At 46.0% G+C, this 13,761-nt stretch overlaps 1 protein-coding gene across 3 annotated transcripts in view; it reads right to left on the reverse strand.

Annotated features, from left to right (window-relative positions):
• LOC140384491 (doublecortin domain-containing protein 1-like) overlaps nucleotides 1–13,761 on the reverse strand; it is an 871,034-nt gene that overhangs the window by 676,873 nt on the left and 180,400 nt on the right. For all 3 annotated transcript variants that reach the window (XM_072466241.1, XM_072466242.1, XM_072466243.1), the window contains one exon: nucleotides 11,647–11,809. In XM_072466241.1, the coding sequence (XP_072322342.1) occupies nucleotides 11,647–11,809 (163 nt within the window). The remainder of the gene's footprint in view (nucleotides 1–11,646; nucleotides 11,810–13,761) is intronic.

Below are 13,761 nucleotides of genomic sequence, written 5' to 3' on the forward strand. Positions count from 1 at the left end.
CATTATGTTACGCCTTAGTATACCTACTATCTCTGTTCTCTGGTGACAAGCCCATCTGCCACCTGCTCTAGTCTGTGTCCCAGCGACAACTGTCGAGCAGCACCAAGATTGATTATCAGTCAAAAGCAATAACAGAGCACCAGATTTCTGTGGGTTAAGCTTGCTGATCCAGCAAGAGTTGGTATGAAATTTCAGCATTGCGTGCCAACATTTTGGTGCTGAAAGAACAGCAGTGCATGTCGCCATGAAATACAGCCAAAAGAAACACAAACAAAGCATAAAGTCTGTCCTCCCAGTTTAGCCTACTAAAAGAGAAAGTGCAGCTGGAACACTTGCAGTAGCTGTCGCAATACAAGGATTATTAAGCCTAGACTTTCTCTTCAGCATTCATCCTCGAAACTCTATGGTAACAAATTGTATTTCAGCCAACATATCACAATTAGATGAGTGGATCTAATTTAACATACATTTATATTATAACATGTAAGGAGGCGACAGAGTGTCATTTGCAAAGTAAAATTAATCCTTGAGGAGAAGAAATGCTTTATGATAGTAAATCATAAACTACTTAGGATTGTAAAACTATAAGAGTTTGCAACACAGAAAGAAGCCAGTCAACCCATTATGTCAGCACTGGATTATATGTGTGAGGCAAAGGATGCTGTCAGTGTATTTTAGAATCTATTCCCCAGTTAAGGATCACAAGGTAAATGGATATTAATCATTTTCAAAAACAAACCTGAGTGGGTGTGTTTCCATAAGCCGCAAGCATATCCCATTAAAATGCACCCTATTGGCTCCCTGAGAGACTTCCACTGTGTCTGTCAGACAGTGAATTAATTCACGCAGCAGTGTTTCAAAGTTTAAAATAACCACATTTATAATTTTGATCATATCTCATAATATAGTGGAATGTAAAGGAACACCAGCATATTGTGCCTTCTAATGCTAAACAGAGAGTTTGCACCTTTCAATCAACCCTTTGCAGAATATTTTTAACAGTATGAATCTGTGATTAGAATGTTAGAGGCGCAAGTAAATGCTCTTCACCACAGTTGGTACACGTCGTATTCATACAGCTTGCTACCTTTTCACCGCCTGAAAGCATATGTGTACGGTTCGCACAACTGCTTTGAGTAATGAGACGTTTAACCCAATAAGCTCAATGGGTGAAATTCTCCACCTCGCACCATTGGCATTGCCGATGAGGTGGAGAATCCAGTGTGTGAAGAAAAAGGTCTCGGAGTTGCAATAAGACCCATTTGCATCCTCTTTGCAGGCTGGGCACCATATTCGCCGGGCCTGTGTAATTCTCCAGTCTTCTGGGCCAGGAATCATGTGGGCGAGACTACTGGTCCTCACAAATGTGGCCTGACATGATGGGTCAAAGGGGAAACTCTTTAAGGGAGTGGCCCCCAAATTCCATTCCTCCCCCTGCAAAATGCAAGATCTGCCCACCCCACCCCCACAGAACACCAACCGGGCCTCCACCAGAGACTCTTTAAATAAAGAGGCCTCCCAGTGCTGTCAATTTCTAGCTGACCACTTCAAAATCACTCAACCTTGAATGGAGGTGATTGGAAAGCACTTAATTCTGTTTGAAATGGTCCACAAGCTACCAATCAAAGCTTGATGTTTATAAACATTGCAGTTAGAGCACTTCAGAGTTACTCAGACAATGAATGCAACAATGCTGACAGCTGGGGATTGTGAAAGTTGTCAATTACAGCCTAGTATTTTCAATATCAAAGTGAAATTAATGAATAGCTTGCAAATGAAAGATCTGAGGGGATTTAAACCCAGCTGACTGTTTTTCTCTTTTGCAGGAATTGACAGGTGGTGCTTCCTGTGTCTGAGCCAGTAGGTGTTTGCCCAGGTGAGTGTCAAAGCAATATTTTTTTCACTGCCTCTGCTGGACTGTTCTCTGTCTTCCTGACAGGGCCGCTCTTCTGGGGGCTTCCTTAAGAGGGGTCCATTTTCTGGGGGGGCTTCCTGATAGAGGTTTCTCTTCAGTGGGTCTCTCAGGGGTCTCATTATTTAGAGGATCTCTGGTGAGCGGTCTCTTGGTTTACGGGTCCCTGGGGGTCTCTTTATTTAGAAGGTGTCGGGGGAGGGCACCTTATTTATGAGTCTCTGGGAGCGTCTCTTTATTTAGGGGTCTGTGGGGGTCTCTTTAATTATGGGGCCTCTGGTGGGTCTCTTCATTTAGGGGGTCTTGAAGGGGTGGGTCAGGTAACCCCCTCCTTGAGGGGAGGGAGTACCCAGAAAATCTAGGGGTAGGGAGCTGAAATATGCTGCAGTGGGAGAATGCTGAATTGTGATGGGGTGGGGGGAAGATGGCAGCCTTGGGATCACCCTCAGGAATCCCTTGCATTCCTCGCCATGCATAAGCACTGGCAAGAGAACACAGAGCCTGGATTCTCCGATTTTGAGGCTATGTCCAGAGGAAGTGTCTAGTTTTACAAGGAAAATGTCGACGGCGCCCCCACATCGATGCTCCACCCTGTGGGAGGGCTAGCAGCCGCACCACATAAAACTTCTGCTATTCCCGACATAAACAGTCGGAGAATTGTCCGGTCCGTGGTAGCGCATGCACACAGCGACAACCTGCAGCGATTGCGCAGTAAAACATGGCGCCGGCCACGCGGTGACCCGGACAGTCAAATAGTGTCCCCATGAACACCACCTCGCCACCCCTAGACAGCCCCCACCAGTCCCCCCAGCCCTCGTTGACGCCCCCCCTGCCAGCAGCATGGCTCCCGCCTGACTGTGGTGGCACTGGGCACATTCCGCAGCCGCCACGCCAGGTTTACGGAAACGCAGATCACGCGGGACCCGCACGGTCGGGAACTCGGCCCATCGGGGCGGAGCATCGGGGGACGACCTCAAAGTGACACACTGACACATCGCAACGGCGTGCGATGCGCGCCTCACTGACGCCAATTTGAACGGGGTGGAGCATCCAGAAAAGGGGCCGGCCCCAATTCGGTCGCAAATGGGGATTCAAAATTTGAAAGCCCCCTGCTGTATTTTTATCGGCTGACATTCAGTGTACCTTTTTTCATAGACTCATCGAGGTTTACAGTACAAAAGGAGGCCATTCGGCCCATCGTGTCCACGCCGATCAACAAAGATCTGACTACACTAACCTAATTCTCCAGCACTTGGCCCATAGCCCTGGAGGTTATGGCAGCACAAGTTAATATATAAATAGTTCTCAAATGTTATGAGAGTTTATGACTGAATCACCCTTTCAAGCAATGAATTCCAGACTCCCACCGCTCTCTGAGTGAAACAGTTTCTCCTCAACTTCCCTCTCAACATTCTACCTCTTATCTCAAAACCATGGCCCCTGTTTATTGACCTCCCCCCTCTAGTAATGGAAAAATGATCTTCCTATCCATCCTATTTAGTCCCCTTCTAATCATATACACCTCTATCAGGTCCCTTCCCAACCTTCGCTGCGCCAAGGAAAACAGCCACAGCCTATTCAATCTTGCCCCATTGCTCAGACCCTCCAGCCCAGGCAGCAACCTGGTAAATCCTCTCTGCACCCTCTCCAGTGCAATCACATCCTTCCTATGATGTGGTGGCCAGAACTGCATGCAGTACTGCAGTTGTGGCCTAATTAGCATTTATACAGTTCCAGCATGATCTTCCTCAGCTAATAAAAGCACGTATCGCATATGCCTTTTTAAAAATATTTTTTTTTGAAAATTTTTCATTGATAACAAACACAACATTAACATCAAACAGCCCAAATAATGATTATCAAAGAGTACAATATTGAACAAAAGAAAAGAAAAACAGGAGACCCAAAGGCTTACCATCCTTGGGCACGACCAGAACATGTGGGGTGGTTAGCGGCTCCATGAGAGCAACGCTCACACCTGTCCTCAACTCCCGTGAACTTCGCTCTCACCTGGTCCAGCAAGACAGCTTCCATTCACATGATCTGCCCATAAATATTTGAAATACTCCCCCGCCCCCCCCCCCCCAGACCCCGCCAGCAACAGGATTCTCCACAGCAGGGAGGGTTGCAGCGCTGAGCGAAATGTAGGACAGGCCTTCCACACAAAATCACGTAACTGGAAGTAGCGGAACAAGTGTGCCCCTGACAATTGAAATTTCGCCGAGAGATCCTCCAAACTACCAAACCGCCCCTCCATGAACAGATCCCCAAAATACTCAAGCTCTCTTAATTCCCACAAATTAAAGGTCACATACAGACCTGACGGCACAAACAAATGGTTGCCGCAGATAGGGGCCAACAATGACATGACATTCAGCTTGTAATGCTGCCTAAACTATTTCCATAGCCTTAAATTAGATATCACCACTGGTATCGAGGAATACCTTGCTGGAGAGAACTGAAGTTAAACCATTACCAAAGCCCATAAACCCGAGCCCCTACATGACTCGCTTCAACCCCTCCCCCGCCCCCGCCGTATAGAATCTGACTCCCCCGACCACCCCAGCACCTTTTCAATATTGGCTGCCCAGTGATAAGCAAGCAAACTGGGTAACACCAGGCCCCCCAAATGCTGATCCCCCTAAAGGAATACCCTATGAATTCTCGGTGACTTACCCACCCAAAAGAAAAAGGTGACTAACTTGTTAGCCGTGGCAAAGAAAGGTAAACAGGAAGATATTGAAACAGAAATAAGAACCTTGGAGAATGTTCATCTTAACAGTCTGGACTCTGCCCGCCAAGGACAGCGGAACGTTATCCCACTTCTGTAAGTCGGACCTCACCCGACTCATCAAACATGTATAGTTTAACCCATGAAACATAGGCCAATCATGGATCACTTGGATACTCAGATACCAGAAGCTACTTCCAGCAAGATGAAACAGCAATACCCGTAGATTGGCTCCCCTGCCCGGGGGATTGAACGGAAAATATTCACTCTTCTCCAAGTTCAATTTATACCCAAAAAGGAAGCAAAGCTCCTCAGTAGTTTTACCACAGAGGAGGCTGGATCCACAACATACAGGAGGAGGCCATCAGCATATAGAGATACCCTATGCTCCCTTCCCCCTGGGCCTTATCCCCTTCCATTCATCCTAAGACTTCAACGCTATGGCCAAAGGTTCTATCGCTAGTACAAACAGGAGCAGCGACAATGGGCATGCCTGCCTCGTGCCCCTACTTAATAGAAAATACCCCAAACTTGTCGCATTAGTGCAAACACTGGTCTTAGGGGCCCGATACAATAACCAAACCCATGAAATGCAATTCTGCCCAAATCCAAATCTCCCAAGCATCTCAAAAAGGTACCCCCACTCCACCCTGTCGAACACTTTCTCAGCATCCATAGATATAATCATCTCTGGTTCAGAGGCTGGAGAGGGGGAGAGGACAACAATCAGCAGACGCAGTACATTAGCCAGTAGCTGCTGTCCCTTAACAAAGCCTGTCTGGTCTTCTGCAATTACTTCTGGGACACAGGCCTCCAATCGCAGTGCCAGCACCTTGGCCAGTAGTTCGGCATCCACGTTCAAAAGAGAGGTGGGCCTATATGATCCACATTCCTTATCCTTTTTCAAGATGAGATAGATAGCAGTCTGCGAAAATGTGTCGGGCAATGATACCCGCTCCAAATAATCATTCAATAAACATACTGTCAGTGGCCCCAACTGGCCTGTAAATGTCTTACAAAATTCGACAGGATACCTATCCGGACCAGGGGCCTTACCTGTTTGCTTCAGCCCAATACGCATCAGTATATCTGAGGGCTTAACGGAGCCTCCAGCTCCTCCCTTCTCTCTCTCTCCACCAACGGGAAGGACAACCCATAGGCTCTGACCTACAGAGAGCCCTGCAAAATAACCTCAAATGCCACATTGACCTCCCTCGGGGAGCCCAGGCTGCCGCCTGAGTGCCTGATCTGTACGATCTCCCGGGAAGCCGCCTGTCACCTCAGCTAGTGAGCCAATAGGCGGCCTGCTTCTTCACTCCCTTCGAGTGCCACAGTGGGCCCACCGCCTTCCATGTGGACACCAGATCGAACTGCATTTGCAGCTAGCTCCTAGTTGCCAGCAACTCCAGAGTAGGCTCCTCCAAATAGTGGTGAAAAGTCTCCAAAATCACACCCACCAGTCACAGCTGTTCTGCCCTCACTGTGCTATCTAAATGCACCTTATAGGAGATTACCTCCCTTTCATAACTGGCTTAAGGGTCTCCCAAAGTGTGGAGGGAGAGGCTGAATCATTCCTGTTAAACCTAATGGTCGCAGCCACCTGCTCAAAAAAACCCTTTTCCGCTAACAGTGCCACATCAAACCTCCATGGTGATTGCTGACTGGGATCCATCTCCAGCACCAGGTGTGGAGCATGGTGAGAGATTACTATTGCTGAATATTACACCCTTTTAACCCATGGGAGCAGAGATCTACTCAGTAGAAAGAATTCAATCCTAGAACAGACCTTATGCACAATGGAAAAGAACAAAAACTCCTTATTGCTTAGGTGCAGAAATCTCCACAGGTCTGCCAGTTTCCCCCCCACCAATTGCTCTATAAAGGGCAGCGCCTTCGCCACTCATGATAGAGTCAACAATTTAGGCTTGGATTGGTCAACTTTAGGATCCAGTACACAATTAAAGTCCCTTCCCAGGACCACCTGGTACGTATCTAGATCGGGAATGGAAACGAACAGATTCTTAATTGAAGCTAAATCATCCCAGTTGGGGGCATAGACACCAATGTTCACGCCGGAGACCCACTGACCACCATGTGCTTACCATTAGGATACGCCATGATCCTGGTGACCAATAAGATGACCCGCTTAGTAACCAAAAATGCCACACCTCGGGCCCTTCCATCAAAGACCGAGTGAAACACATGTCCCACCCACCCACTCCACAGCCAGGTCTGATCTGTTACCCGTTATATTACTATTTTGTAATATAATTATTACTCTTTTTGTCTTGCCGAGTTGTGTTGAGTTCTGATGAGAAATAGTCGGAAGTCTTCCAGATGATGACAAAATGTTTACTGAGTAATATATAAGAAACTAGTGAGTTCTTTCACTTCAATATTAAACTAGTAAAACAAAAAAGTAAGTTTATATTTAATTAACACTTTTAATAATACTCTGACCTGATCACATCTTCACTCTAGCTGTTCTCCACACACACACATTAACTAAGAAAAGAGCGGGAATCTCTTTTATAGGTCCTGTTAGTGTTGCCATCTAGTGATCATCTATCTGTACTGACTTTACATTACTTGAACATGTATTAACACATACAGAGATCACTACATTACCCGCAGGTAAGTCTCCTGCAAAGACAGCACATCAGCATTTAGATTCCTTCGGTGAGCAAAAACTCTCGACCTCTTCACTGCGACACCCAACACCCTCACATTCCAGGAGACCAACCAAATTGGGGGTCTTCCACCTCCCCCTCATCCCGGAATCAGCCATTCCTACCGTCAGGGGCTACTGGGTAAATACTCAAATAGTAAAGGCCATAGGTCCTCCCAAGATGGCTGACAAATCCACCCCCAGAATAAAACAAAGAAAGTCCTACCATCACCATTAGCAAACTAACCATTCTTCTCCGCCCCCCCCCCCCCCCCCCCACTCCCACCTAATACCCCACCCAAATACACAAACGGAAACGAAACCCAAGATCCAAACCCCCTTGCCCCAAGCCCCAACCTAGAGGCTAGGCCTGCCAAACCTGACCAAACCAGTTCAATGGCTGCAGCTCCTCCTCGTCTCACTCCTGTTCGCTAGCCTTGTTTATTGCCTCTTCATACCTCTTCATTCACCTGAGGAAGGAGCAGCGCTCCGAAAGCTAGTGACATCGAAACAAACCTGTTGGACTTTAACCTGGTGTTGGAAGACTTCGTATTGTTTATTGCTTGCAGGGCAGTTCCCCCCATCCCCACCCCCAGGACAAAGAAAAAGACAACGATATTGCCCACCTCGGGAGTAAAACAATCCTCATAGTACAGTCCCCATTATAAAAGCCCCCCCTCAACCCATAAACAGAAAACCAAATTTGTTCAACAAATATCAACAACTATATACAGGATATCCCAACACCCTTCCCAACCCACATACATCAAAGATCTTCTACAGCACATTCAACTAGACCCAAGTCCATGTTTTTTAATGAAGGTGTCTGCTTCCTCCAGTTCCTCATAGTAGTAGTCCTTCGACCCATATGTGACCCGCAACATGTCGGGCACACCTCCCCGAACCAAACTTCTTTCTTGTACAGAATGGCCTTAACTTTATTAAACATCGCCTGCTCCTTTGCCAGCAAAGTCTTGGTAAATCCTCACAAAGTTATCTTCCCATTTCGAGTCATGGTGGTGTTCTGTGGCCCACTTCAGGACCCTCTCCTTCTCCCTAAAGCTGTGGAATCAAATAATCATAGAATCATCGAAAAATTACAGTACAGAAGGAGGCCATTTGGCCCATCTTGTCCATGCCATAATGATCGCTCGAGGTGACTTGTTCGGCCGAGGCTTCTGCCAAAGTATCCAATGGGCCCTGTTCAGCTCTGGAAGAGACACAAGACCATCCTCACCATCATCTGCCCAAACATCCGCAATATATATTCCGTGGGATTCGGACCCTCCAGCTCCTCCGGCAACCCCTCGCCTCTGAGGTTCTCTGCCTCCTTGACCGATTGTCGAGATCATCCACTTGAGCACTCAATCTCTTATTCCCGTTGGCCATCACCGCCATCTGGGCTTCCAGCGATTCGAGCTGCTCACCTTGCATCGTCAGCGCCTTCGCCACACCCTCTAGCACCTTGCCATGCTTCTTTACTGCTCTTCAATCATATCAAGTTACACCCTGACGGGGCCCAGCGCTTCCTCAATCCCTTTTCGTAGAGTCTCCAACGCAAGCTTCCACTGCTTGTCGAAGTGTTTGTCAAACTCCTTTGCAAGCACCCGCAAAAGCATGTCCACTGTTATTGGGGTGGCCGTCGTCTCCAACGCTGCCGCCACCATTTTCTCTGCTGGAACAAAGCCTCCGAGTCCGCCGAAGAATTACCTTCTGTGGGCTTTTTGCTTCCTTTCCTTTTTGGTATGTGTTCGGTGCAGGAACACTGTATGTCCGACACAGAATGTTTTCCTGCAAAAGTCTCCTGAAGAATTGGGCAAAAAGGCTTTAAAGGCAGATCCTGATCAAAGCTACCTAGTGAGAGACCTCCCCTCACATGCCCCCGTCAGAATCCCCCCATTTGCCTTCTTTTTTTGGAAAAGTATTTTAATTCAAATTTTCAAATTTTAACATTTTAACAATTAAGCATATAAATCACATAGCATTTACAAAATAATACCAACCCAAAATAAAACAAACACCCAGCACCCCCTCCCAACTCCCTCCCCAACCAACCCCTCCCACCTTCTCCCCTCCCCTCCCCCTAGCAGTTGGCAACCAGCTCCCCAAAATGCAATACAAACAAACCTCATCTCTTGTGGAACCCCTCACTTGCCCCCTCAGAGCAAATTTCACCTTCTCCAAATGCAAGAATTCCACTCGATCCCCCAGGCATACTGAGGCACAGGGTAGAGAAGCTGACCTCCACCCCAACAGGACCCACCTGCGAGCGATCAGCGAGGCAAAGGCTAAAACATCTTCCCCGCATCTGTCTGCAACTCCAGCAAGTTCAACACTGAATATGGCCCCCAGGGGACTGGGCTCTAAGACCACATATAAAATTGCTGACATGGTGCAGAAAAATGACTCCCAAAACCTCTCCAACTTCAAGCAGGACCAGAACATGTGTATGCGATTTGCTTGAGCCCCTCCCACTCTGCTCACAAATATACTCCACCCCCTCAAACAACTGGCTCATCCTCGACTTCATCAGATGCGCTCTGTGCCTTTAGCTGTATCAACCCCATCCTCACACATGAGGTTATCAACTCCATCCCCAGCACCTCTTCCCACTTGGCCTTAATCCCCCTCCAGAGATGTCCTATCCTCCTCCAAAATTCTCCCATAAATCGCAGAGACAACCCCCGCCCCCCAGCCCCACCACCGACAGCACCCCCTCCAGCAATGAGGAGGGCAGTGCCACCTGATAGGTCGGACAGACCTTTTTCACAAAATCCCGCACTTGCATGTACCTGTAACCATCCCCTCGTGGGACCCCAAACTTCACCCCCAACCCCTCCAGATTTGCCTCCATTCTCCCAGGCTCAAACCCATGGTTCCCCCGAATCGGCATCAACTTTGACCCTGTCCCCAACTTAAACTGCTGCCAAAACTGCCTCCATATTTTCAGCATAGCCACTACGAACTGACTCCCTGAATACCTCCCTGGGGCAAATGGAAGCGTTGCCGTTGCCAATGCCCACAACCCCGGCCCCTTACAAAATCCTGCTCCCATCTTTACCCACAGAGCCGCCGTCTTCCTATTCCAGCCCCGCACCTTCTCAGCATTTGCCGCCCAATAATAGTATAACAAGTTTGGATGGGTCAAGCCCTCTCTGGAGCACTGTCCTCCTAATCCTGTTTACCTTACCTGCCTTCACAAATGACAAAATCAGCCTCTCCACCCCCACAAAAATCATTTTCAGCAAAAAGACTGGCAAGCACTGAAGCAAGAATGAAAACCACGGCAAAATGTTTATCTTAACCGCCTGTACCCAGCCTGCCAACTATAGGAGAAAGCTAACCCACATCAGCAAATCCACCTTAACCCTGCCCATGAAACTTGTGAAGGCCTATATGCCTTCTTAACCACCTTATCTACCTGTCCTACCACCTTCAGGGGTCTGTGGATACGCACTCCATGGTCCCTCGGATCTTCAGTACTTTCCAGGGTCCTACCATTCAGTCTAATCCTTTGCCTTGTTCGTCCTCCCAAGTGCATTACCTTACATTTTTCCAAATGTAATCCATTTTCACCGCTCTGCCCACCTGACCAGTATATTGGTATTGTTGTGTAATCTATGGTTATCCTCCTCTTAAGTCCAAATCTTAACATATACCACAAAATGCAAGGGCTCCAGCACTTAGTCCTGCGTAACCCCACTGGAATCAGACTTCCAGGCACAGAACAACCCACTATCATCTCCCTCTGCTTCTTGCCTCTCAGCCAATTTTGGATTCAATGTGCCACTTTGCCTTGGATCCATTGGGCCCTTACTTTCTTGACAAAAGCCTTGCTAAAGTCCATATCGACCACATCAAATGTGTTACCTTCATCAATACTCCTAGTTTCCTCCTCAAAAAAATTGATTACATTTGTCAAGCATAACCTTCCTTTACAAATCCATGTTGACTATCACTTTGAACTATTTAAATTCACATAAAATTGTCCACATATGTGCAACTTAGTATAGGTTTTGATTTTTTAATTTTGGGGCCAAAATAATGAGTCTCACTTGTGTAAGCGGTCATTTTAAGAATGTCAGCAAAGTTGCCCCCACAGTGTGCAGACTAAAAGTTGCCATCATAGTATAAATGCAATCATCTGTACATTTTAAATACATAAAAGTCAATATTAAAAATCTAAAACAACAACAGGAAAAACACTGAAATAAAACCAGGACACCCACCGGTGCTTGTTAAGATAAAAGACACAAAGGTTTTCAGCTGAAATGCTAGCTCGATGCTAACTAGCCTGCTCTGTATTTCCAGCATTTTGTTTCTTTAGTTTTGTACCTTTTATCTTTTTGGACGGATCCATAAATGGCTCTCCAGTTGAAATGTAAACATCAGCATTATGAGGAATGTCCTTTGGCTCAAATGCTTCTCGACCACTTGCCAGAAATACCCTCCGTGCAGCCAAGTTCAGGTCGAGCCTTATCGTGCAGGCCTCCAGCAACTGAGAATGGAAATAATATCCCACTATCAATAAAACACTAAACCAATCCTTCAAATATTTTTAAATCAGGAGACAATTAGACATGATTATTAAACATTTTATTGTGGGTTAAGTTGCATTTTAACATTTGTGGCTCAAACCAGTACTATGCAAACCTATTTTGTTCCGAATAATTCAAAGTAATTTTGCAGCATAGGTAATGCAGCAAGATAGGCACTTCGGGATAATACACCAAAATATCAGATTTGATTTCAAAGTCAATTCATTAAAAGACTATAAAGGGTTTCTAGTTTTTCTGTAAATGGTATACAGATGAAATCATCTTCTATTACTTTTGAAATAAGACAATTGATGTACTTAAATGCATCATTTGCTACCCCTTTAAGGAAAAAAGGTGACAGTAACTAACATTGTCACTCTTGTGATGTTTGTTGTCTTCTAAGTGGCGTAGGCGATCCTGATCTTCCAAAGTTTCCGATCGTAGCAACAACGGATGACTTTTTGTCTGAGTTCTGGTTACGACAGTCTTTCATGTAGTCTAATTACTTCCTTTATTGTCAGCCTCTTGCTCTTCATCTGTTAATCCTTCCGGTGGTAATTAAGCATCCAACCCTTCTGCATGGATAACATGTTCGAAGACCTCCAATTGTCTTCTTTTGATATTATTTAGGAGTTGTCTTGTTCAAGGATCATTCAATACTTTGTTAGTTCTTTTCTTCACCCAGCCTTACCCTTAGGATCCTCCTTAAGCACCACATTTCAAAGCTGTTCATTTTCATTTCTTCTTCTTTCTCAATGCTCCAAGCTTCACCTCCATCGTTCATTACTAACCAAACAGAACATTTTCGTATATGGATATTCATTTCAAAATTCAAGCTGATATTTTTCTCAGAATGTTGCTTAATTTTGTAAAAACACTTTTGGCTTGTCTAGTCCTCTTTCAGATTATGGTACTGACTTTAACAGCAGATGTTACTGTGCTTCCTAGATAGTTGAACTGATTGACGTGTTCTAACTTACTTCCATTTACTGTGATGTTGCATAATGGTATGTCATTTTATTTTGTCATTTCCAGTACGTATGTTTTCTTGCAGCCGAGTGTAAGCCTATATCTACCACTTTCCCTTAAAACTGTATGGATTAATTTTTGCAAGTCTTCCTCATTTATTACTGTAAGTACAGTGTCATCAGCAATATGGATGCTGATGATGACTCTCCTTCCTACCTTTACACCATCTGTTCAATTCTTCAGAGAATGCATTTACTGTAGAGGGAAGTTGGGAAGTTAACTCTTGAATATTACTTTGTCTCTTCTAAACTTTTTCTTTCCCTGTTTGATTCTTGAATCGCCATTCTTCAAATTGCAAAAATACAGCATGGCTGTGATATGCTATTTCAACAGAGAGAACTATGGGGTGGATAAAGGTCAATGCTGTTTAAAGTTCAGAGGCTTATTAGCATGATTTTCTGTAGCACAAAACCATACGTGTGGTGTGCATGCACACTTGTATGGGGCAAACTTTCATTCCGGGGTCAGAAAATTGCCGCCTGGAACATTTCCAGGTTCTGACCCCTCACCGTGTCAGGAATAGTGAGACAATGTAACTTTCAAAATGGCAGCCACTAATTGACGAGATGAGCTCAGAGTCCAATTAGACGTGTCAGGCACAGGCAAAAGGCTGGAGCTAAACATGGCTTGCCGTTGCCTTTGGAAATGTGTGAGCAGGGACAACAGACGGCCAGCTGTCCCCAGGTGGGTCCACATTTTTCTGATGCCCCACTTGAAGCCCTGATTGAGGCTGGGATGAACAGAGGAGCTGCACTCTTCTCTTCATCTTGAAGAAGAGCTCCAGTGAGCCAGACCAAGCCAGAACAGGCATGGGCGAGAAGTGTTCATGGTTGCCAGCAGCCTTATGTTCCTCTCAGAAATCCAAAGTCTCTTCTCACAAAGT

The sequence above is a fragment of the Scyliorhinus torazame genome, chromosome 10, assembly GCF_047496885.1.
Source record: "Scyliorhinus torazame isolate Kashiwa2021f chromosome 10, sScyTor2.1, whole genome shotgun sequence".
NCBI classification, from domain to species: Eukaryota; Metazoa; Chordata; class Chondrichthyes; order Carcharhiniformes; family Scyliorhinidae; genus Scyliorhinus; species Scyliorhinus torazame.